Source organism: Pyxicephalus adspersus, chromosome 2, assembly GCF_032062135.1.
Source record: "Pyxicephalus adspersus chromosome 2, UCB_Pads_2.0, whole genome shotgun sequence".
Taxonomy (NCBI): domain Eukaryota; kingdom Metazoa; phylum Chordata; class Amphibia; order Anura; family Pyxicephalidae; genus Pyxicephalus; species Pyxicephalus adspersus.
The window spans coordinates 103,971,669-103,998,820 of NC_092859.1; the positions used below are offsets into that span (position 1 = coordinate 103,971,669).

Sequence of the window (27,152 nt, forward strand, 5' to 3'; positions counted from 1 at the left end):
TGATTTACCCTTATGATGTTTTCCCTGTTTTATAATGTAACTCCTCCCCCTTTTTAATAAAAAAGTAAATAAAAACTTTAGAAATAAAATATTTATACAAATGTCCCATATATGTTACCTAGTAGTTACATATTGTAAGTAAATATTGAAAGTAAAACTTTCTTGTGAGGAACTGGATGCTGATGTGCTTATTGGAGTGCTCTTTACCTCGTTGTTGTACTTACTAATTTGTCTTTTTTTCTGAGCCAAGAAGTACTGAAGCCATAATTGTATTTTTAGAATTAGGGGTTAACAATGGTAGCTTTCATTTTTCCACATGACAGGAATCCTTTAAAGAAGTTCTTTGAGACCCTATGTACTGCCTAAATGGAGGTAATTTTTTCTTTCTTGTCAACAGGGCTGTAGTCGTCTTTTGGTCTCTGTGGATTTGAATCTGACCAATGCTGAATTTATTCAGTTTTATTTTATGTATGGCTGCCTGATCACACCACACAGCCGTAATCAAGGGGTGCTACTAGAGTACTCAGTGAATGGAGGCATCACCTGGAATCTTCTCATGGAAATCTTCTATGACCAGTACAGCAAACCAGGGTCAGTATCTCCATACATACTCATAAGTATAACATAGGTCTGCAAGATTTCCTGAAAAAAGTAAGGTCTCCCTTCTTTATACAAATGGCAATAAATAACCGAATTCTAGTGATTTTACTGCTTGTTATGGTTAAAAAAGCAGATACATTCCCATATATCAGATAAACCAAAGAAAACCTTTGGCTGCACTGTGAAATAGATTCAACAAAAAATTTTTTTTTTGTTGAGCTGTGTAATCAGCAAGTCAAGTTTTATTTGACTTACTACTACTAGATATCAGTTAAAGACATTGGAGATTAGGCAAAATACATGTTGTATAAAGTAAAAATCTGGTATACTGGTTTTAAAACAAAAGACATGTTTGTATTTAACTTGTACTAGTATTCACTATAAACATGCTGCAGCTACTGTTAATCAGTGTTTGTCCTTTATGTTTTATTTGTGTCAAAATATGTGATACAGCCTGTTAAGGGAAACTTGTACTAAGAGAACTAGTTAGACTGCCATTCATTGCTGATCTTTTGCAAAACCCTAGACTTTTCTTTCTTAATCACTAACCTGTGTAATAATGCAGACCAGAATTTGTGATTGCACACCAACATAACGTACAGCATACTTGTTGCAGGTTAGTGACTTAGTGAGCATTAAACCCAGAGCAAGCAATTCAATTGGGGACCCCAACATGTAAACTGGATCATGCAGTTTAATAAAACTGCAGCATTATATTTGTTAACCTCCAGCCTGGAATGAATGTGTACACTCATTAGCTTTGAACTGCACCAAACATTAAATTGCAACTGCAGAGGAACATGCAAACATCTAATTATTATAAACCCATCTAACCTTTGATTAAAAAACTTCTGTAAGAAACCCCTAAAGTACGACTGATCTCCCATTAATTATATCATGATCAGCCTCTATCTGCCACATCTGTACATTGGTTTAAATGAGAAATGGGATGTATGTAGTGATTTGTCAGGCTCACAATAATGCTCCTGGCATTAACCTACTCCTGGAAAAGAATGGGATATCAGGCACAAATTAATTTATCAAACAATGGTCATTTCTTTATAAAATGTAATTTGTTACTTTTGACCTTATTAAGGTTGTTGCATTGGCTGCATAGTCAAACTAGTCAAACTGTTTTCTAATCAAAATAATGGACTCAGAAATTAAAGCATAGTACATCATGTATTTGCAATACTGTACATAGGTAAATATGGGTGGTTAAATGTAATATTTTAGATTTAGACAACAATGATTTTCAGGCTTGTGATTCTTGATATTATATTTTTTTGTTTAATGCACAATAAAATATTTTCCTTTTATTTGTTGCTCAGAAGAAAAAATCTTTAGAATACATTGATCATTAAGAAAAATCTCTGCCTACAAGTTAATTTATTCTTATGTTCTTATCATAGTTGTATATGCCAAACACACATCTATAGGCAACCCGCTGGGAGGCCAGTAGTTAGCCTAATTAGTTCAATTTTGTGTTCCTGGAATATCATGTACCCAGTGGGAGCAGAACCATGGACCTCAGCACTGGAAGTTCTAGTACATCACAAATTTAAAATCTACTGACCATTAAGCAACTTGGGTGCATAATATGTACAGTATTTGTTTAAACATGTATCTAAGTCTGTAAGTTGTAGGATACGGTATGTACGATATGTGTGTGTGTATGATATGGTACTAAAGAAGCTGACTATGCACTATACACACACTACAGTAACGCTGTATTTACTTCAATAGTAAGTACAAGTACTTTTTTAATCTAAAAATGAATTTACATTATTTACATAAGTGAAATTATTGCTTGACATAACCACAACAAAATGGTCTCTAGAGGTATTACCCTCGTTAATTTTTGCTTTCAGATTTGTAAACATCCTTTTACCACTCGGTGCTAAAACTGTTGGCACACGTTTCCGCTGGTGGCAGCCCAAGCATGATGGATTGGATCAGAATGACTGGGCCATTGATAATGTGCTGATAGCAGGTTCGGTGGATCAAAGTACAGTAATGCTGGATACATTTAGCAGTGCTCCACTTCCACATCATGAACGCACTCCAGCTGATGCAGGCCCTACAGGAAGGATAGCATTTGATTTCTTCTCTGAAGACAAAACTGCAGGTAATATATTTCAGGACAGCCACAATATTATCCTGTTACATTTTCAAATCACAGTGGGGGCATATTATTGTGATCGCTGATCATTACATTGGACGTAGGCTGGTGTATAGAACATAAAATAAAGGTATTCATAATGTCCAATTATATTTCTGATCACATTCAGATATTTAAACAAATTATCTGACTGCCTTTACAAAGTAGAATTGTTCTATTTTTAAATGTAGCCATTCTGGATTCTGGCAGGTAGGGCTTATGGGCAAGAACAGTTCTTTACTTCTGCCCTTTACCATCAGTGTCTTGAAAATTCACAGCATGCACAGAATCAAAGTCTAGTTGTTGCAATTCCCAGTAGCACCGAAGAAGTGTGTGGGTCCTGGTGTCAGCTTATTTGCTTCTTTGGCCTACTATTACTATGGCTTCTACTAAATAAGTAAAAGAAAAAGAAGTATGGGGGGTGGAGTATTGTACCATTGTATACTGGGCTACCCTAGGAAGAAAGACGAGGGGCCACACACATAAATGTCCCTTTTTTTTAGTAATAACAGCATTTTTTTTAAGAATTGTAGAAGGAGAAAGCAAATATGTATAAATCCCAATAAATACAAATTAGAAACTATAAGTCATTTTTATGTACCTAGTACAATGTATTACATTATGTTAAGCTTAGTTGAAGCCATACCATTTATTAGTAGGGAATGTTTACAATTCAGAGTTTTTTACTGTCTGTGTTTTCCTATCTCAGTGACTCATATCTCATGTCCTTCAGAGGTCATGGACAATAATAAAAATTTGACACGGATTCTAACTCTTTCCATGTTGTTTTTTGAAGTGCACTAACATCGATAGCAATAATCACCAGATTCTGTTCAAAACAAAGAAATATTTTGGGCCTGATTTATTGAAGCTCTCCAATAGTGAATAATATACACTTTCATCAGTAAACCTGGGTGATTCAGCAAACCTGGGGTGGATCTGGTTCAGGATTGAAAACATTTGCTGACTTTCAATACATATATTCCAGGTTTGCTTGATCACCCAGGTTACCTAATGAAAGTGTATATTCTCCAGCCTTTTCTCCAGAGCTTTAAAAAATCAGGCCCTTTGTAGTAGGACGTCAGATGAGTTGTCGGGCTTGTCTTGGACAAGAATCTGACATGTGTACAAAGGTCGTCCAACGTTGTTCATGGATCCATCCTGGCGGATCCATAAATGACAGAAGATGAACGACCGCAATGGAAGTAAAGAGAGAAGAGTACAGCGGGGGTCCACTCGCTTGTTCTCCCCCATCCCCTCCCCATAGAACAGAACGACCCTGTATGTACAGCGCTTGTTCATTAATTTTTCAGTTGTTTGATAATATTCAAGCGTGTATATGTAGCCTAATTACGGCTGGCTAAGCTAAGTACTAACCTAACCCCATGTCATTATTCTCAAAGTGCACTCAGTTAATTTATTGGTGTGGGAACATTTACTACATATATACTTTGCTAATAAAATTTTCTCACATTTTAATACATTAACATTAATTTATTTTTAAGTGAATGAACATTGGCTTTTCCATGATGACTGCAGCATTGAGAGGTTCTGTGAATCACCAGATGGTGTTATGATCTGCGGAAGCCATGATGGACGAGAAGTATATACAGTGACCCATGACTTGACACCAGCAGAAAACTGGATCATGCAGTTTAAGGTAAATATTCAGACTTATCTCTTACATAATAAAAGGGGAAAGTGTTTTGTATTCCAGCACAGGAAAACATGTGCAGGACTGACAACACATCTAGGGATTTTTGTTCAGTAAAAGTTGTAAAATTGTCTACTCTCAACAAAAATGTTGCTTGCTGGACTTTTGGCAGGAACATTTATTTTTCTGTACTTGTAGCCTTATTCTAGGGCCAATACACGAGTACATGAGAAATGCGCATGCATTGCAGAGATCTACTGAAAATGTATGTAGGTTTTTTTTTCACCCAGACATACACTTTGACACTTGAGTCCCATCTAGCTCACCAATATAATTAACATTTGTCATACTAATACAATATAGAGGCTTATTTAGGATAACAGTGCAAACAAAGTGTAATTTGTCTTTAATTGTTCAGGATGCTGTAAAATCAGTTCTGATGCTGTGAAATTTATTTAATTATTTAGCTTATTTCTGGCTTTCATGTTATAGATAGCAGTTGGCTGCAAGAATTCTGAAAAGAATGTGCAAAACAATGTTCATGTGCAGTACTCCACTGACTTTGGTGTGAGCTGGAGTTATGTGGTTCCACAATGTCTACCTGCTGATCCTAAATGTTCTGGGAGTGTTTCTCAGCCTTCAGTATTCTTTGCAGCAAAAGGTTGGAAGCGAGTCATCTACCCTCTTCCTGATAATCTGATTGGAAAGTAAGTATGTATAAATACATTGAATCTCAGTAGCAGAGTGAAATAGAAACGATATGCTATACAAGGCAACTAAAAAGGTCATTTTTTTCATCTGCACTAGAATTGTATATGGATGTATTAGGGATTTGGTTATTAGAAGCTAACACAGAGAGATTGTGCTTCACACATGTGGATAACTGAGACGCAGTATTACCTGGAATTCATGTACTGTACTACTTTGTGTACCCATAATTTTGCATCTATACAAATAGTGGAAAGCTTCTAAACTGCTAAAGCTATTGCTTAATCGCACAATATTAATCTCTGCTTGTTACGCATCAGAACCCCAGGATAGAAAAAACATCACATTTGACATACAAATAGAAAAAGAAAATTGAAAAGCAATTTAATTTCAGTTGGAAATAATTGTAGTAGTAGTGAAGGACTCTCCAAGTAATACATTGTGTTAAAAGATATCTTGTAATTAAAATGTTCTTTGTTTTAAGTACCCATTTATTTTAGAATAGCAGTCAGTTTAAAGCCATGATAAACAGCTTTATCTTTTTCAGTCATGAGATCTGTGATTTGCCTGGTAAATTCTGCTATTTTTTACAGCCCTGTCAGGTTTCGATTTTACCAAAAATATTCTGATATTCAATGGGGAATTGACAATTTCTACATCGGACCTGGCTGCCTGGACTACTGTAATGGACATGGGGATTGCTTAAAGGAGCAGTGTATCTGTGATCCCGGATACACGGGACCAAACTGCTACTTGTCACATCCATTAAAGGTCTGTACTGGTACACATCACACATTTATTGTGTTTTTTCCTGCTGTTCCTTGATGTACAGTATTTAGCTCTTGTTAATAAATATGTTTAGCATAGAGGGCCATGTTGTATTTGTTGTGTAACATGCAGTAAAAAGCATGCTAATTAATACAATGAAAAAGGGTACTGCAGGTAATTTTTTAATGGCAGACAAAAATACCCGTACCCACATTGCAGCCCATCACAAATGTGTATTGTGCATCAGTCAAATAGTGCATGGACCTTTTTGGCTGTGTTGTTGTGTATTGGTAGTCCAAATGTATATTAGTGTATGAACAAGTAAAACAATGCATGCTTATTACTTAAAAGTAGTGCTAAAGTCTAAAAAGAACTTAATTATTGTTTGTATACTACTCATGCTGTTGAGTAGTAAATGTGGTTCTACTCTACAAAATGCCTAACACATTTTTCAAGATATTCCACTCCAAGGAAAGAAAGAGGCATTTGTCCATTAAGACATGGGAGACCAGATGTGCACATACTATTTTTTTTAGATGAAATCATATTATATAATATAAAAAATATTCAAATAGTAAATTTAATATCTATACTAAAAAAATTTTTGTCTTAAAGTGTATTTTGTTTATTTTGTCCAAAGAATAGTTCTTTCCAAATTTGAAATGCAAACCTTTACCTTGATAGAAAAGCAAATAATATATATTAAAGTGTATAGAATACATATTTCCTGTCCAGGACCCATTCCTTCTTTCCTGTACAATAGATATATATGTATATCTCCCATTACCTTTGTCCTTTATGGTAAAGATTTTCCATACCATATAAAATAATTATAATAAATATTATAATCTGTGCCTTTTTTTTGTTGAATGTTGGATATTCCAGTATTTATTGTGCACTTTGTTTTACTATCTGTTTTAATGTAAAATTTGAATGAATATTTACAAGTAAATGTATACACTGTTTTGTAGGCCTTCCTGAAAGAGCGTTTTGACAATGATGAACTAAAACCAGACTCATGGTTTTTAATGGAAGGAGGGAAAACATGTATCGACTGTGGAATCCTAGTTGAGGATACTGCTCTTTACTTTGGCTCAGCCGCAGTACGGCAAACAGTGACTCAGGACCTAGATCTGAGAGGAGCAAAGTGGGTTTCACTCCATTACTTTTTTACCTTGTGATTCTAAGCATGGCAGCAATGTACACTATCATAAATATGTATATTATCTCTATTTAAGAACTATTAAAAAGTTATACTATTAGAAAGTGTTTTGACTGTACACTGTTTTAGGTTTGTGCAATACTGGGCAAGGATTGGAAGTGAAAACATTACATCTTGCCATAGACCCACATGCAGGAAAGAAGGTGTTCTTCTAGATTACTCTATTGATGGAGGTATGGTGGCAATAGTTTTTATTCATGTTCTTTGTTAATTTTAGAGTTAATATAAAGAAGTAAAATAAATAGCATAAACATACAGTTTTAACATCATAATTGGACTACAGTGGATTTTTGGGAATTAAAAGCATTAGAATGCATGATTACAGTGAATTTTAAAATACATTAGCCAAAAAATGTGAAGTTGATGCACTTAGGATTTTAGGTGGAACCAAACCCTATTATCTTACTATACACTAAGTATGATACTATTTTAGCCAGTATTTAGATCGTAAATTACCATGGTGCTGCACATATGACCAGCTATAACACCAGTCTTTGAGGGCCTAAACATTTGTTTTAGAGTTGACATATAAACACCCTGGCCTATGTAATTTATCACTAGAGGCATGACCTAATTGTACTTGTCCATGCATTAGTAGTAGAAAACACTGCACAAAACATTGATATTTTTGATTAATGATTTATTACATTTTATTGAATATTTGTAATGTGATTTTTTTTTTGTAAAGAGTTTAATTGGTGAGTTTAGATTGGCTTTAACTAGTTGTATTTCAATATTTTTATTAAGGTTTTTCTCATAACAAAACAAAAAGAAACAAGACAGTAACAATGGTAATAGTACATAGATAATGGTCATTTTGAATGTATACATACATTTGACTCCACGCTCAATGGCCCTGGTCAAGTGGTCCGCCACTTCCCATTGTAATATATAATAAAAACACCCACATATCCGGGGAACTACTACAAACAGTAAAAACTAGGGGTTGAGCATTGCAGCACCGTGACTCATATCTTAACCATATAACCAAACAAACAACAGACATATATGAAGAATGAAGTGATAAAGAAAGTAAATAAGAAAAAGGGTAGAGTAGACACTACTAGAGAGGGGGAAAAGGTGCTTTAACTAGTTGGAAAGAAAACAACCTATTTCAAAATACATGGCATTTTTGTAGATATAAGAGTGATGAAGTGGATCTCACCTGATAGTAGCTTTAGTGCTTTATTCAAAATATTGTGGTGGTGAATTCAAGGTTAAGTGCCCCCCACAGAACACATAGAGAACAAAATCGTCAATACTAATTTTTACAAAACAAAGATAATTGAAGATAACATGCAGAAACATAACAAAAACAAGATATAAAGTGCATTTTATTGATTTACCTAATACATACACCTGTTTTTACAAAAAAAAAACTAACAAAAAATAAGAACATGAATCCAGTGTCAGTAAAGTTTAATGTAAAATGCACAACTGAATCAGTTGTTAACAGGAGAATATATATTTAGATGCATAATAAAAAAATCCCAGTGCATCTTATATCAAATTAATTAGTGCCCATACATTGCACACCTTACATCCAGTAAGTAGAGATTATGAAAACAAAGGTTTGAACAATGAATGAGGGTCATTTCTTCAGCAATATCAATCTAAAATATGGTATACTAAACTCATATGTATAAAAACTAAAGGCAGGATATTGTTCTCTGATACAGGGGCCCATCCCTGCATGTAAAGGTAGGTAATGCTAGAATTCAGCTACTAAACAATAAAATGCTTATTGACATTTTGCATAGTTGATTTATGGGAAATACATCTGAGGAGTGAGTAATACAACTCCAGGAATTATTTGTTATTCAAACTGCTTGCAGTTGCTTATATTATATGTTTAAAATTTTGTAATATTTTTTTTGTGTCAAAGATGACTATTACCAACACCCTAAAAACAAAATCACTTTAATCACTTAAGTTACATTTTTATTGCATTCTATGACATCCAAACAGTTCCTCATAGCTTTGTTCCAATTCTGAAGCACATTATATGCAAAAAATACATAATATTATTTTAGAAATATGTCAAGAATAAAGGGGGGGGGGGGGAGAATCCTACTCAAATTTATCACAGATATGCCAAGCCTAATCAAAAAATTCAATACAGTACAAAAAAGAAAGAGAAGTGGCTTTTTATGGCAAATAAATAACAAAGTGTTGCACATTATATGCAAAAAATACATAATAATATTTTCACTGTTCTTTTCTGTTAGGTATCTCTTGGACACTGCTGCATGAGATGGACTATCAAAAATACATGGATGTCAGATATGACTACATCCTACTACCAGAGCATGCCCAGACTAATACAACCCGTTTACGCTGGTGGCAGCCTTTTACTGTTAGTAACAGTTTTGTGATACCCGGACCAGATCGTGCACAATGGGCTCTTGATAATGTATTAATTGGAGGAGCTGAGATCAATCCTAGCCAGCTTGTGGACACATTTGATGATGGTATGCTGATCAATCAATATTTGGTTGATTGTAATCAATGTTTCAATAGACAGAGGTACTGTATCAGAAAGAAACTGATATTTTGTTTCTTTTCAGAAGGTACATCCCATGATGAACATTGGAATTTCTATCCTAATGCTGTAAGAACTGCTGGCTTCTGTAGCAACCCATCTTTTCACCTTTACTGGCCTAACAAGAAAAAAGACAGAACACACAATATACTTTCCTCAAGGGAGCTCATTATACAGCCTGGCTATATGATGCAATTCAAGGTAATCATTTTATTTGCAAGTATTTGCAATTTCTTTTTACAATAAACTGTAATGTGATATGTCCTTGTTTTTTTTTTTTATGAACATAAGTGTCAAGGAATAATCTGGTCTGGCTATCTGTTTGGATCATTTGCTTTTTAAAGCAATTTAAGTATATACAAAAAACACTCAACATTCTTTCCTGCCAGTCAGTAGTAAACTGAAAGCATGTTTGCCAAAGAATGTAGCTTGTACTAACAGATAGATACATACATACACAAATAATGTCCTAGTTTGAGTGATCCTGCAAATTAGAGAAGGACCATCCCATTTAGAGACACCTTGATGTGGCAATGGGGCTTCACATATACAGTATTTAGAAATACTAGTAGTGTTTTTACCAATAAATGTTCGTAAATAGCAGTACAAAAGTTTTAAAACAACCTTTTTGAAACAACCAAAGACATTGGGCTTTGTTAAAGCTCTCCAAGGATGGAAAAGATATACTTTTATCAGTGAACCTGGGTGATCCAGCAAACCTGGAATGGATTTGGTCCAGGATTTAAAACATTTGGTAACAAATAGAAATGACTTTTAAGAAATCCATTCCAGATGAACCCAAGTTCACTAATGAAAGTGTAACTTCTCCAGCTTGGAGAGCTTTAACTGCCTTGGCGGAAATCCCGAGTGTGGCTCAAGGTGATTTTTACATACCAAAAGCAGTAACCCCGAGACACACTCGGGGTAGGAAAAAAATCCTACCTTCTCCCCACGATCCAGCGGCGTCCTCAGTGATCCCCAGCCAGCTTCTGCATCACATCCTGGGCTTGATCGATGTGATGCTTGAAGCATCAGTATGCTGGGGAGGCGTGGCTTGGCGGGAAAATTTGAAAGCAGATTACATTGTAATCTGCTTTTAAAACATTGATCACAGTGATAAAGTTATAAAAAATAAATCTAAATAAAACAATCCAAAAGTTTATTCTATTATTGTACCCTGGTTTGAATAAATTTTAAAAAAATAAATAATTTTTTAATAAAGTTTGTTATTTATAATTTTTTTTACAAAATTATTTATAATTATTTATTATATTATAATTCATGATTTGTGTTTCAAACTTTATCATACCCGGTAATTATTCCTAAGAATTACAGGCCTAAAATATTAAACAACAAATTTCATGTTTTTATGACATAAAAATACTGACATAATTAGACCGCCAGGGGGTTTAAATCAGGCTCCTTCTGTCAAGTTTTTATTGCTATCTGTGTACCCACTGTGGAGAATAACTACTGTCTTTGTACTGGGCACCCTTGTCACGAGAAAGAAAGTAGGGGGAAATGCAAAGTTTTAAAGTTGTTCCAAAAACAAAACACTGGGAAACTTTTCAGTGGGAGCAACTGTCTAAAATTGAAATCTTGTTCACTTTGGGACTATTCAGCTTACTTTCTCTTGCATCTCTAGGACATTAGATGAAGGTAAATTGCCCTTATGGTACACAAGCAGCAACTTTATTAAAAACTTAAAAAAATATCCAAACATACACTTTTTATTGTTAGCTGTTTCCTTTAGTTAGTTTAACATAAAACTGTATGTTTATTTCTATAGAGCAGTGCTATTTCCTTTTTTCCAGTGTTTATTTCATTATTTTAAATAGTGTTTAATGTTTTAGTATTCAATAAACTTGAAACTTACTATTTCAGATTGTGGTTGGTTGTGAAGTGAATACATGCATTGATCGTCACTCTGTAATGCTGGAGTACACAAAGGATGCAAGGTAAGACACAACTAACAGTGGCATATTTCTTATAGTGGTTTACTTAATAAATCTTGCACCAGTATTTGTGTGTGTTTGTGTGTTTCAATAATAAAAATATGATATACACGGTATATGACCTATATGGTAACATGATTATGATATGATAAGGACTTTTTATTTGAGAGAACTTATGTTAGTCTGCTTGGAATATCTCAGTATTATTTTGTTTGGCTGAATTCTCCCCTTTCTAACTGTTTTTTAACAGGACAGATTTGTGGCAGTTGGTTCAGACACAATGCCTTCCTTCCTCATCAAACAGTGTTGGCTGTTCTCCATTCCAATTCCATGAAGCCACAATCTACAACTCTGTCAACAGCTCAGTGTGGAAAAGAGTAACATTGCAGCTACCAGACCATGTTTCTTCCAGGTATGTGGACCTGTGTTCACATAAAACATGCCTGATTCATTCTTATGATTGTTTGATGTTTGATGTAATCTCAACAATGGTTGCAACCTAAACAGTAAGGGTTTTATCAGATCTAGCATTTATAAAGCTCTGTTCACATCTGAGGCTAAAAAAGATGGGGCTACCAGAAAAGATGTGGATCTGGGATTGGGGCTTGTCCCACCCAAAGCTTACTCACACACAGTATAAAATGTTTTGTTTTCCTATTACATGAAAAATGTTTAATAAAAACTGTTTAAATTAAAAAACATGCTGTGTTTCTTTCAGTTCTACCCAATTCCGTTGGATTCAGAAGGGTGATGAGACAGAGAAACAGAGCTGGGCGGTGGATCATGTCTATATTGGAGAAGCCTGTCCTAAGCTCTGCAGTGGACATGGATACTGTACTACTGGAGCGATCTGTATTTGTGATGAGGGATTCCAGGGTATGTTTTGTGAAATAATGAAAACACACAAAGATATGCACACATCTATCTTAAAGTCTGGCTGGTCTAGAAGTCTGCCTGTCCTGAAAAAGATTTAATGTTCACCAGACAAAATTACATGTCTACAAACTGCTTACATTTAGTAACAATGTCAATATTTAATGCTGAAGTAGCATCATAAATATGCCTAGTACATTTATTCTTTATGTGCTCTTTACGTGACCAACAAATATCCTGTTAGCTTTTTTTGCTGAGGCTAATTTATCTTACTTCAGTATGTATTTTATTAAATCACCTTAACCTGTCATATGCCCTCTAGGACTTATGTTTTGTTAAAAATTGCAATTCATTCATTCTACAGGATGTGTTATAAAAAGACTTTTCTTACAGGTGATGACTGCTCCGTATTTACCCATGACCTTCCAAGCTACATTAAAGATAATTTTGAATCTGAAAAGGTGACAGAAATAAACTGGGAAAATATTCAAGGAGGAGTAATTGGAAATGGATGTGGCCAACTTTCCCCATATGCTCATGGAGACTCTTTATACTTCAATGGGTGTCAAATAAGACAAGCCATTACAAAACCACTTGATCTCACAAGAGCAAGGTAAATACTAACTGCTTAGTATCGCAAAATATGTAATAGTGGTCTTAGGTCAGTTAATCAGTTACTGCCTTTAGCAGATTTAAAGCAAATTAGGGGCAGGGGGGACAAATGTCCAAATTTGCACACTACACTGCTTAAATAAATTAGTCATTTTGCAATGTATTTCAAACCACTGACTCAGTCTGACTTAATGTTATATAACATCAATATGATAAATGTATTAAAAATAAATTTCATAGGATCCTGGGATGGTGTGTAATTTTAACAGGGATGAGACGGTGTAAGTGAATTTTTTTGTGGGGTGCAGCACAACAGTAAATTTATGGAAAAAAGATTGTGTATTTTTAAGATCTGTTGTTATCATGGCTTAAGGTCCTACTATGTCTTTCTGTCTTCCTTGTAGCAAAATCATGTTTGTGCTTCAAATAGGAAGCATTGCCCAGACTGAGAGCTGCAATACCAACCTAAGCGATCCCAACACTGTAGATAAAGCAGTACTATTACAATACAGTGTCAATAATGGCATAACATGGCAAGTTATAGCCCAGCACCAGCCAAAAGATTTTATACAAGCACAAAGAGTGTCCTACAATATTCCACTGTAAGTATCATAAATAAGTGTTTATGTGCTGATAAAGAGATTATATGAAATGTGGGGATGTACAATTTGAACTAAGTGCAAGAAACAAAAAATATTAGAAAACACTTTTAAATGTGATTTAGAAAGTATGTTGACTGAGAAGATTGTTTTTTTCCATTGTTACAGGGAAGCACGTATGAAAGGAGTCCTACTGCGCTGGTGGCAGCCACGTCATAATGGAACAGGTCATGATCAGTGGGCTTTGGACCATGTAGAAGTTGTACTGTGAGTATCTGCTATGTTCACATCCATTAAATAGAAACATTCCAACTCCATCGCTAGAGTTAAAAATCCATTCATCTGTCTGTGTGGATATGTAAGTATCCACCTTTCACAAATTTTCTTACTCTTGTGTCTTCTACCACAACTTATACCGTAGGCTTGTTTCTCCTATGGCAACATGTTGGTATGAAAATATGACAAGTAACTAGTGCCAGAGTTCTCATGTGGAAACGGAACTCTTCCTTTATTTTTAGAGTTGTTGTATAGGGGCCTCCACACTTTTTGAGCTTAGATAGGGTTCCAGTGGTTATTTGAATGGACTAGAAGCAGAGGAGCAGAATACAGAATGCTCTTAAATATAATTAAGCAGATTTTTATTGTACCAGGACCAGAACAATAAAGAAACATTTTAGAAAGGGAAATAAAAACTAGAATACTACCATCCTCATAATAAAATGTATACTGTTAGTTTTTAACTAGAATAACAATCAGACTTATCTAAATGATGGCTATGGATGCATAGCCCATAATCTTAAGGGTCTATTTATAAATGTTTTCAACCAAGATTCACATGATTTCCCACATAAATTCTGGTAGACAAAAGTATGTTAGTCTTGGGTAAGAATTGTGTGATTCTTGGATTAATTGATCTTTTAGTCTTTCTCTATTCGTTGGAACATTTTTTTTTACATTTTTTGACACAAAGCAGTACAATGGCAATTGTACTATACATTGATTTTATATATAAGCAAGTCTTGATTTTTTTTGGTAGGCATTTGATCACTAAGTCTTATTCGATCACTAAGACGTTATGTTCAACAAGAGTTTTACATTTCTAAGTAGAGCTATGCATTTTTTATTGGGTATGGTGTATGTTACCTTTAAGATACTAGTGTCAAATTACTAGAACATACTGGTTTTAAAACTGGCCAAATAGGAGTTTTTTTGCAAGCAATGACTAAAACATTCTAGTGACAACTGACCCCTGACTGAGATGCAGCTTGAAAGATATAAAGTTCAACCCAAGACTACTTACAGATGTTTTCACACAAGATTTTTACAGCTTTTTACAGCTTCTACCCAGGATTCACTCCTGTGTGTAAGCATAAACAAACCAAGTTCAAAAATAAAGTGCAAAACAAAAAGTCAATGTTGCAATCCATTTTGCCACAATATACTTAGTGTTTTTATAAATAAAGTAAACTACATAATACAATTTATACTTATAGTAACACTGACTTATTTTTAAAAAATATTTTTGTTTTTTTTACATCTTTTGTCTTTAAATTACATAAAAAATAATAACATTTTAGGACATTTCCATAGGCTACGTACTCAAATATTGTCATTGGAAACAATCTTTCACAATCGTTTCCAGCTACTAAAGACTGATAGGTAATTGAACCAGCGCTGTACATACAGTGCCATTCTGTTCTATAGAGAGGGGAGGGGGTGGAATCAGTGAGCAACACACTGCTGTGCTCTCCTCCCTTTGTGTCTTTTGCGGTCATTCATCGTCTGTTGGATGTCCTCTGATACAGCTTATAACAGGCAAGAATCAAATGAAGTGTGTACATAGCCTTAAAGTCTAAAAAGCCTTTTCTAAAAAAAATATTTGTTCTCCTATGTAATGACAATGTTAATGCTAAAAAAGGCCCATAGTGTAAAAATTGCTTTGGTCCTTAAGAGTACACAGGTGTAAGGGCTAAAGTGGGAAAGCAGAAGTCTACAGCAGCCTCATCTATTTTGTCTCTGGATCTTATTATAGGGCATTGCAGCAGGCAGCTATTTGTAAATATGGCTGTCATATACACACCATGTTTGCTACAACAGATGTCAATCGCAGCTGCTGATTGTATTGCGGTGCACCTAAAATACAGACAGCCAGTTCCATTTGAATTAGAAAGCGCTGTATGTAAAGGCTGCAGAGCCCGTCACTGCCTGTATACAGTAAATTTTCAGACGGGATTTCCTCTTTACTGTTTTCTGAATATTTACTGCTAAAAATCAGTAATCAAGCAGCAATGCTCTCCAGAGCTGAATGACACCCAGGGTCATTTAACTAACTTTTTTTGTACTTTTCTTTAGCAATAAGGACTATAGGACTGTGACATCACATGTTTATCATCATGTTTTATTTAGACGCTTTGTACATTGCTGGGCAAAAAATCCAGGTTTTACATTTGCCCTACAGGACAAGTTAATGTAGGGCTCAGTTAACCATAATCAAAGTAGATGGGTAATGAATGGGACATTCCATCACAGCTCTAACCCCTGTGCATGTATTCAAAGGCTGATAACAGAGAGGCAAGTATGCCATTAGTGACTTCTAGTGACAGAACCATGCAGAAGAACCTTCTGGTAATTTTATAGAGTTGTGTACTCACTGTGCCTGGACGCTGGTGAAATTCAGTTGCTAGTGGTGGGTGAGCAGGGGAAAAACATATCACTGGCCTTCTTGTGAGGGAGTGAATTTATAAAGATTAGCAGGAGGGCCATAAAGCTGTACAATGTATCCCTGGAAGTAAAGTGCAGTGATTCTGGACAACAGAATCCATGAACATATATAACAATATCAAGCTACAATAATGATCACCAACCCTGGTATTGATTCTCTGCCAGCCTTAGGTTTGTTAAATGGCATATTTTCAACGTCTGATGTTTTCCTTTTAGGAATAATTATATATATAAATTAGTTATCATTATGAACATAAATTACATAAATTAACTGATATTTCATAGTATATTGTGAAGCAGAATGAAATCTCTTTTCTTCAATATTTTTTATTAGAAATATTTTAGATAGTTCTTTTTTTTAACAAAAATAGATATGTAACAGGACAATCAAATTAAACTTCCAGCTTTTTTAAATTGTTATTATTTGCATAAACTATTCTATTTAACCTAAAAAGAAATAATACCTGGATGGAATTACATTTTTTCACAGTATTTGTACCCTTCCTATTTTATTTCCACATTTAGGAAAACATGCTATGGTATTGTTCCAAATCTTGTAAATAAATGTAAACATTGTATTCTCTGTTGACACTTTACACATCAGACAAAATAACATAGGAACAGGAAGATCTAGTGGCAAGGTATGTTGAAATCAAAATCTATGACAATTGGGCTGTTCAGCACACCCTATTTTATAGATGAACACAATTAAGAATACCTCTAAACTAGACAGAAGATATTTATGGTAAATAACTACAAATGAAATGATGAATAGTCGTTGATGTGATTGATTCAACTGTATTATTGTAGTAATGGACAAGCAAATTATAGATGAATATTTTACATCTTTAGATATACAACCTCCAGGCCACCTACCACTACTTGGTTTGTAAGTTATTCCATATTAATACATTTACAATGCCTATTGTGGCCTTTTCTGCATTTACTCTTTTTATTTCTGCATTTACACCAAAAGAATTATTTCCTGTGTGGTAGAAAAACTTTTCCCCAGATTAGGAACATTTTAAAATCAACGTAGATTTATATATATATATATATATATATATATATGTTTTGTTTATTTTGTTTTATAGTGCTTTTATTGTTTGTGATTACAATATAAACAAAAGCTGAATATAAAGAAAGCATATCAAACAGAGGAATATCAGCATTAGACATATCTGGACTAGGAAATTAAACAATGGGATGAAGGATTGTAACAATAGCATAATAAATTGTCTTAATAACGTGATTTTTTTTTCACATTAGGTAGGCAAATACTTTTTGTTTGTTTCCTTGTTGCAGATTTTCCCTGACCTCCCATTAAAGGTTCTCCTCAGTACAGAAAGTTAAAAAACCTTTCTAAAGGAACCCTAAAGAGCAGCAAAACTTGATAGGGGTTTACACTTTATTCAAAACAAAACATATTCGGGTAAAGTCATAATTTAAATTGTTGGTTCAATGGCAGTTGAAAATGTTATAAGCAGTGCAGAACAGATCCAGCTGGTCACTCCAAGGAGTAATCCTACATGTAGAGACCAAGAGACTTGATAGGAGTCATTTTATGAGCAACATTTAGTGTGCAATGAGGTCACTGCTAGAAGGTGGTAAGAAAAAGTAGTACCAATGATAATTACCATAAATGTCCAAATTAAAAAAAGATATTTCACAAGGCCAGGATTTCAGCCATTATTACAATTAAAATCCATATCATTGGTTACAAATGTGAAGTTGAAGTTCAGTTTCTATCTGATACTGATATAAAATGAAACATATGATTTATTCAGGTAGTATAAAGATAGCTCATATATAAGCACAAGTATATGTATGAAAAGGTTTATGGGGCCAATACGTTGAGCAATAGAAGTTGGTTAAAATCAATATTTTTTCTCAGTATTTTTCTCATGTAAACCTTTTAGCTTCTAAACATTGATTTCACATATAGGTGGATTAGTTATTCCTGCAGGTCATTTTTTTGCTCTATGTAGACAAAAATAACTAATTAATGCCAACAGGAAGTTTTACATTATTATATTATTCATTATTTCAGCTAACATATTTGTGTGTAATTCCTGTGAATTAACATACAATATAGCACAAACATTTATTATGTATTGCACATTTAATGATTGATTCCCACAGTAAAAATTGTAGTAAATTGGAAACATTGTCAGTGGTTACAGCGGCATATGACATTACCACAAAGTGCAGCTAAAGCTTCTTCAGATTATAGGCCACAAAACAGAAATTAAATTCTTTAGGACCCAATGCATCAAGGTTAGGCTTCATAGGATTGCATGTACAAGGCTAGGTTTTCTTCTCAAGTTCGAAGGGGGAACATGTACATTCTGCTACAGTACAGACTGGAGCACACAACTGTTAGCAGACAGGTATTAGATCTTGATGCACTATAAAATACTTTTACCTACTTTAGTAGATGTTGTGCACAGACAGGCAGATCTTCCATAAAATCCATTATTATTTTACAGCATCTTAACTAAAGTGTCAATTACACTTGTTTTCTTGATGTTCGGGAATTCTTGAACCTAAAATACCCTTCATGTATACATTTTTTATCCTTATACTTTTGCATTCTTGTCCTCTTTTATAGACAATTCTTATGTGTAATATTTTCTAACTGCTGTCCACAATTCCCTTCCTCTTACCACACTGCACAACTAAAACACAATAGTTGGACGCTTTTTGGTTTTATTTTTTTCGCTTTTGGAGTATGTGCTTTTTTTAAGGGTGTCTTCACATTGTGAAGGTGTCCTAAAGGTAACGCCTGTAATGCACTGCAAGTTAAGCATGCCTAAACCGCTGCATGCAATAGTTTGGGCACACACAGTCAAAGTCTGGGCCAAAAAGAAAAAACAGACCAATTTTTATGTGCAATTGCTACAGTTTTGAGGCAACATGTTTGCAAGGGTTCCATTTATGAAAGGCAACACAAGAAACATCCATGTTATCATACTGTTACACACCAGCACAAAAATACAACAAGATGTAACATACAAAACAGTAATTTGGGGACTATCATGCTAAAGGTGACATATAAAAATAAAAAAACAGAGGGTCTATCTCTTCCCTGCTTTTGGCTAAAGCAGAATATTGATAACACCAAAAAACAGAATAGTGTATTTCAAATAATACATGAGGTTAGTAAATGTAGTGCTGATCAGTCTTTATAGTTTAGAGACTTCCCCTTTTTCATCATCTGCAGACCATTGTTTTATGGGACAGCTAACACCAGTTTGCTCCTCCTTTACATAAGTATGCAAAATCATCTGAGCAAAGAGCTGCCGATTCATTTGATGAACACTTCAGGTCCTTCTTAACACCACCACTATATATATGTATACGCACTTGTTAATTGCTGGAACTGCCTGTATGCATCATTTGCACATCATCTTTTTTAAGTGTTACCTAAACACCTTGTTGTTCTTTGCACCAAAAAAAACAAACCACACAATATTTGCATGTGCATCCAGAATCCATTGCAATATGTCAAAACCCTAATTAATCAACAATATCAATGGCTTTTAAATGTGACACTTATAATTGTGCTGAATGCGTTCAAGGTCTTGTTCCTAGTGGAAAACTGGTTTCTGTGTCATGTGATTCTGCTAAAAGTGCATACAGTTCTAACAATTTACAGCTTTAACCTGTTTGAGATACATCTGTGTATATATGGATGTTTGCAATGTGTGTTTATAGTACTAATGTGTCAGATGTACACAAAATTTAGGCAAACATTATTCAGGAATTCACTTTCACCTACAGACCTCTGCCATTACTTCATGAATGTTTAGTACATCTCTGTTTTGTAAGGAAATACTGCATGGCATTAGTCTCAAATCTTATGGCTGTCTTTATTACAACCATAATGTCTTCAATTTCTCTTTTCATAAGAGATGAAAAATCGTTTATTGCCTCTAAACGTCATCCGTCTTTTATGAGTAATCACAGTGCTGCATGCATTGAAAGGCATTTTCTAACTTGTGTTATATTTCATTATTTGCTTTCATTGGTTCTGCAATAGAGTAAGGTAAGTGTTCTGTCTTTCTGTGTGTCTAGTGCTAACAAATCTCTTCATGGATGTCAAGTATATTTCATGCATAATTACACACTAAATAAACACTAGGCCTCACCTTTAGAATATTACCGTAGAGCAGCCATTCTCATCCAGGGTTCTGTGGAAGGGGTTCTATGAGGTGTTGGCGAATGACCTCCCATAAAATGGTGCCTGTATAGTAACAATCACTTGGCAGAGCCACCTGGATGAAACCTTTTAACTACCTGTAAAGATGACAACTACTACTGTAAGGGGTCAATTCCCCCTACTGACAACCAATGCAAATAGCATTTTCTCATTAGTTGATTATACAAGTTTCCCTTAAACCTGAATATTATTTTAGGGGTTCTCAGAGGTAAAAATGCTTAGATTAAGGTAAGAAAAATTAATGCAGATGTTAGAGGAAGACTTGTGTTCTCCAAGGTCATTTAAACTATAAAGTGACTTCACTGGACATCAACCACTTAAAACTAAAATAAAATATTTGAAAGGACTCAAGCTTTAACACAGAACATAAATGGCAAATAATGTATGGGTGTTGCAAACATATATTAAGGTGACTATGTAATAATATTATAACTATTAATATTGAATTTGTATACACTTATTCGAAGCAACTACTTCATTATATTTCTGCCTAACTTGTGTACATATTGTTTTGTGCATGCACATGTACTTTTTATACATTTCTTTGTCTATTGCATCTTTTAAACATGACAAGCAAGCAAACTTATTCTTGAAGAAACAGAAAATGTGTCACCAATATTTCACTCAAAGCTAGCTCTCTGTGGGGCATCACATGAAACAAATGAGACAAAATTAAAGCAGTGTCATTTTGGTGACATTACTCTGAAAACTGAATATATTGCATTTAAACAAATTTCTTTATTGTAAGGTGAAACAAGTACCATGTGGCCTAAATTTCTGTTATTTCTGTATTTTACAGAAAATGATGCATTACTAATATAATAATCTTTCAAGCATGACGTAGCTGTAAAAATGGTCTTGCCCAATGCTATTGCCTCCTGTATACAGTGTAGTTTTTGGGTTAAGGACATCTAACATACGAGGGGGTGCTGAGAAGTTTCTGGCTTTGCCCAGAAAGAAGAGAGCCAGAGTCATGAAAAAACACATTTTTTCAACATATTCCCCCCTAAGACAGATGCACTTGGTACAGCGTAGTTGGAGCTTTTTTAGACCGTTCAAATAAAAGTCCTTTGGTTGGGCCACAAACCAGCTCTCAGTAGCATCTTTGACATCAGAAAAGTCCTCAAAACGTTGCCCCTTCAGGTGTCTCTTCAAATTTGGGAACAGATAATAGTCTGAAGGGGCCAGGTCAGGTAAGTAGGGGGGATGGTGGACCAATTGGAAACCCAGGGTGTTCAATTTGGCAGCCACAACGTTGGACGTGTGCGCAGGGGCATTGTCCTGCAAAAAAAGGATCCCTTTCAACTTTCCACGGTGTTTCGTCTTAATTGCCTCCTTCAGCTGGTCCAGGAGGTTAGCATAATACTGTCCAGTAATACTAGAGCCCTGAGGTAGGTAGTCCACCAACAGAATACAGTCTTTGTTCTAGAAAACAGACATCATGACTATTTTTGGCCAATTTCTGGGTTCAGAACTTCTTTGGCCACGGGGACCCGATGTGGCACCCTTCCTTTAACTATTCCTTAGTTTCAGGATCATAGATGTGAAGCCAGGTTTCAACCTCAGTCATTAACCTAGCCAAAAAGTCCTGTGCAGCTTCAAAATGGGCCAAAATGGCTTTGGATGCTTCAACTGGCTCCTTCTTCTGATCACTGTTCAAACATTTCAGCACCCACTTCGTTGAAAGCTTGCACATGTCTAGGATAGTGGTGATAACAAACCCAACACGCTCCCGTGAGATGTCAAGTATTTTTTGCGGATATTCGCCGGTCCTCAATAATCAGCTCATGGACAGCATCGCAGGTTGCCGGGTCAGTTGAGGTTGAGGGGCGCCCACTGCGGGGCTCATCTTCAAGGGTGAAATGCCCAGTCTTGAAATGAGATATCTAGGTTTTGACAGTGCTGCAGAAAGGACACTTTCCTTGGAGAAACAAAAACTTCATGACGGCCCGTAACTCCAATGAGGTAAAATTTGCTTGTGCCTCTTCCATCACAGCTTCTCACTAAAAGAAAAAACTGTTTTAAGAATCACAAAGACCTGATATTTGCACGGTTACATACTAAGATATTAGGCTGTCATATGCACCCACACTCATTTTTCTGTTTCATCTGGAAGGGGGCAAAGCCAGAAACTTCTCAGCACCCACTGGTATGATGCCTCATACCATGCCTCCTAGATATGCCCTGTGCAGGAGGCTTGAAGGGGGGAGGGGCAGATTGCATGATTTGCAGAAGAAATCTTTTGCTAAACACAGCTGAGGTTGTGGATTATTTTAGGTGCCTGAGCTCTTTCTGCAGCCTCTTGTAACTCTTTAATGACCAAGACAAACTCTGCAGTTGTTTCTTTTTGCATATCAAAGCACAGCTTGCTCCAGAAGTTAATGAATGTCTAGGCTCCACAAAGTTTTTTTTTGTTTTTGCTTTGTTTGTGATTAACTCACAGTGAGCATTTTATACAGTAACTGACACCATGCTGCCTAATAACATGTTGAGACAAACATCTGTTCTAATTGCATTTAATAAAATAATGTACCTGTTCCGACTTACATACAAATTCAACTTAAGAACAAACCTACAGTCCCTTTCTCGTATGTACCCCTGTAGTTACTTCTAAATGAATACCAATCATGTTCTTGAACTACAAACTGTATTCTGATTTCAAAACCATATATATATATATATATATATATATATATATATATATATAACAGCACTGGGAATTTAATTTCAGCTTTGTAAGCATTACAGTTTTACACAAAATTACCTTCCTATTTTGTCTTTGGGTCTGTATTACATTATAATATAGGACTGCAAAAAGATCAACTGACCATATAAGTATTTATATGCAACATTGCCAAATTAATTTACCTCACTCCCTGCACCTGTGACACCCAAAAAACAAATGAGCAGCAATAAAAACATAAAAAAATTAAGTTTTTTTGTTAGTTTTCTAAAAAAAATGTTCCTTTGGGAGGTTTTGATTTCAAAAGGTTATAAACATGTAAAGTAAAAGTATGGAAGTAAAGGAGTGACCCTTTACTCTGCATGGCCTGGACTGCACATCCCTCTTAGCACCTGGTTTAAACCAGGGTAACACATGCAGCAAAATATCCTTTACTGTGTGGAGCACAGCACATGAATTTTGTAAGAAGCCCTCAACACAGTAAAAATTGCTTATACGTTTTTTTATCATAGATAGGTTGAAGTGTCATTTAGGATCCACAGACATGTAACACTTTGCACTATAGTGCTGCAGAATAATGTGGTCATTTATTAAAGGATAAAAGATAATAATAATGATTATAAAGCTTAGTGCACTATTGTGTGTTGTAAAAATGTGTGTTACAACAATACAACAATGTGGATTGACCCTTTTATTTTCTCTAATGCACATAAAACAAATGTCACACAAATGCTTCAAAATAAGTAATATACATTCAAGTGATAGAGAAACCCTATTCCAGGGCATTTCAGTTGCTGCAAACTTGGACCTGATTATCATGTCCTGCAAAGAGTCCTTTATTGTCCTGATATTGAAGCTGATCACTCAGCCACTGACACATCTCACCACCTGCCCAGGGATGATGGTTAGATGTTCCTTTCTATAAATCTTGTCAAAGATGACAAAGACTACTATCACCAAAATGGTGATAGTAGTACAGTTACAGCCTGTGATATTCTAGTTCATTCAGTGTACAATTTTGAAATTGCCATCTTCAAATAGTCCAATAGTTTGTTGGATTCCATGATGTTTAAATCTTCTCCATCCTCACCTAAAACATAAAAAGTCTGTTAGGTCATGGCCAAAACTCATAGAATACGGTAAGTATAATTGGGTTTCAACACAAAATAGTATTTATGAACTAGAAGGGGATGAAAATGTGTTCCACTTTTAGCCTATTCTCAATAATCTATAAATGCAAAACATGAACAAAAATGACTGTTTCATATGTCTTCTTTTCTAGTTTTATATATGCAAACATCTGCAGTTATTTCAGAACTGTTATTTTTCTGAGTGTATTACCACCATGATTTGTCATTCAGAAAACAAGACCATCACATGTGTCTGTGTGTAAACCAACACAATACGTACTATAATGACTGCATTCAATGTCTGGAAGGAACACAAGCAGTTATAATTACAGTTAATTTTTATGTATTTTTCTTATTTTATTGTGAATAAGGTTTCGTACTTGAAGTGTCTTGATTCATATGTTTTTTTAGGATGGTATAAAAATGTATTTAGAACAGAACTGTGTATTGATTATTTTTAATGCATACTCTCCATCATGATTTCACTTTACTTTTTACAGCACTCGCAAACAAAATTACATGATGAATTTTTCACGGCAACATGGTCTCAGACATTTCTACAACAGGAGACGGAGGGCTCTGAGACAGTATCCATGAAGAAGTAACATGTATAATTCCTGCCATCATGTGAAGTGTTTTGCATTTCATTGTCTCCAATCAATACACTGCGTCCAGTTTCAAGACTTTTCTGCTATTGGCTTAAAAAAGAGCCTTCTAAATGACTGACCATACTCCATTTTTCGCACTGTGAACTAATGGGAAATTACTTACTTTCTCATCGGTAAATGTTATAATGTTGACGTGTCTGTGAAAGTATGTGATCTGTTGTAATATCAGTTTCATTGGAAGTATTTCAGTTCCGCAATGTATTCTGTTTAACAGAAAGCCATCTTTAAGCACAAGGACTTGTGGAAACATTTGAAAAAAAGCGCAGTATTTACAGTATTTAACAAAATGTTGACACTTAGATATTTAAGTGCACTGTATTTCATCTATGTATCATATTTTTTAAGATTAAATTATCATGTTTTGTCTTTTATGTACTCTCCTCAAAACAATGTGCCGACATCTGTCGAATTATTATAATTCAGTCTCATACGTGATATTTGGGCCATTGAATGTACACTCATATAAAACCTGAAACCGTGCATATAGGCTTATATTGTAAGATTTCACCAAAAGTTGTTGTACACTTTAAATCCTATTGATGTGCTTTATGGAGAGTACTGGTAAAAGTGTTGATAAGAACATGTGGTCTTGAAGTTTTCCCTTATAAAGGCCTTAAACAAATGCCTGGCATCCAGTATATGCCAGTAAGAGTGTTAAATTTAGTTGTTAAAGGCCAATAAACCCAGCAGTAACTGCATTGTGGTGTCTGTGATGTTAGAGTGGCTTGTGGCCTGTGGACATGTTCTTTGTGTTCCATTTGTAGTTCATCCCTATTGCAGGTCTTTAAATCTTTTGCTGTAGCAAATGTAGCTACACCAGCAACAGCAATATGGCCGCTTATACTTTTCTGTTGGACATCAAAAAAAATATTTGACAGTATTTTCAGTTCCAATGCAATATGGGCTCAGTGAAAAGAATTATTTGTGTTTCTCACCTGTATTTCAAAGTCATATTATATGTCCACCTAAACATCAGCTGAAAGGCTTAAGTTTTGAATGGGGTTACTATGTCGAAGACAGTATTTGCCTTCATATTCCATACACCATTGTCTGTATATACCATGATCCTCTGAGCATAATGATTGGAACTATCAACCTTCTGTCTGTTCTGTTAATACAAAATAAACTGTTCTGAATGTTTGTTCATTTTATTATAATCTTCCTATCATTCCACAAAATTGTCTACATTTCTAAAACAAAATGTATGATATTAAGAATTAGTTTCCTTCATACTGTTCATATTTTATTAGTGTATCTGTATCTGGCAAATAACTATGAATCTTCAGACCACACTTGGTTTGGTCAGTCCTAGACATCAGCCTACATTATTATTAATCATACTGAGTTGATATCATCACATTTTGCTTATGTCACCACTGTAGCTTGGGTATCACCATTGCTTAAACACATCAGTTTCCTCTACCTGGAAAAGCTTCCAATACAGCCCATTCACAGCCTGGGTCATCAGGATTATCACCAAGGAGAGGAATGTCCTGGATTTCCTACCATTGAAAGTGGAGGTGGCAGCATAGTCTGCATTCAGACTAGCAGATTTAGAAGCAGGAGTTGCCACAAATATAAAATTATACAGATTTTGTGTCCTGCAATCTTCAATTACCCCATTTTTCAACCTTCATTCCTAATAGCTTGATGGGACACATTTTCTGGATCTCCATGACTGTATGCTGTTGAGGTAACTGCACATTAGGGCACATAGATGAAAGAAGATTATTTATGTTATTTTTATGATAACCATAGCACCAAAGAAGCCTCCTAATTTATTGTTTACAGTTAAAAAATATATCAGTTAAGTTCATAGGGTGGTATGCTGTTTGCTCAATAAGAAATGTTACTTTTAGAACACATTAGGCTCATACCTATTTTCTCTTATTCTAGTTTTTTTTCTTCAAATCACTAATTTGCTCCTTAATAATCCTATAAAAAATCATCACAAAACACACAAACCCAGGGCAAGATTTACATTTTTTCCTCCCCTAGGCCAACTACTTTGTGCTCCCCCCTCCTCCCCTAAAA

General features: G+C 34.9%; 1 protein-coding gene across 1 annotated transcript in view; it reads left to right on the forward strand.

Moving 5' to 3' along the window:
• RELN (reelin) overlaps positions 1 to 26,269 on the forward strand; it is a 232,619-nt gene extending 206,350 nt beyond the window's left edge. Inside the window, exons 49-64 of the mRNA XM_072399046.1 lie at positions 398 to 591; positions 2,472 to 2,728; positions 4,267 to 4,421; positions 4,908 to 5,122; positions 5,717 to 5,894; positions 6,863 to 7,038; positions 7,183 to 7,286; positions 9,342 to 9,584; positions 9,681 to 9,856; positions 11,540 to 11,613; positions 11,861 to 12,022; positions 12,329 to 12,486; positions 12,877 to 13,096; positions 13,500 to 13,697; positions 13,863 to 13,961; positions 24,951 to 26,269. Of these exons, the coding sequence (XP_072255147.1) occupies positions 398 to 591; positions 2,472 to 2,728; positions 4,267 to 4,421; positions 4,908 to 5,122; positions 5,717 to 5,894; positions 6,863 to 7,038; positions 7,183 to 7,286; positions 9,342 to 9,584; positions 9,681 to 9,856; positions 11,540 to 11,613; positions 11,861 to 12,022; positions 12,329 to 12,486; positions 12,877 to 13,096; positions 13,500 to 13,697; positions 13,863 to 13,961; positions 24,951 to 25,047 (2,706 nt within the window). The 3' untranslated portion in view covers positions 25,048 to 26,269. The remainder of the gene's footprint in view (positions 1 to 397; positions 592 to 2,471; positions 2,729 to 4,266; positions 4,422 to 4,907; positions 5,123 to 5,716; positions 5,895 to 6,862; positions 7,039 to 7,182; positions 7,287 to 9,341; positions 9,585 to 9,680; positions 9,857 to 11,539; positions 11,614 to 11,860; positions 12,023 to 12,328; positions 12,487 to 12,876; positions 13,097 to 13,499; positions 13,698 to 13,862; positions 13,962 to 24,950) is intronic.
• The last annotated feature ends 883 nt before the right edge of the window (positions 26,270 to 27,152 follow it).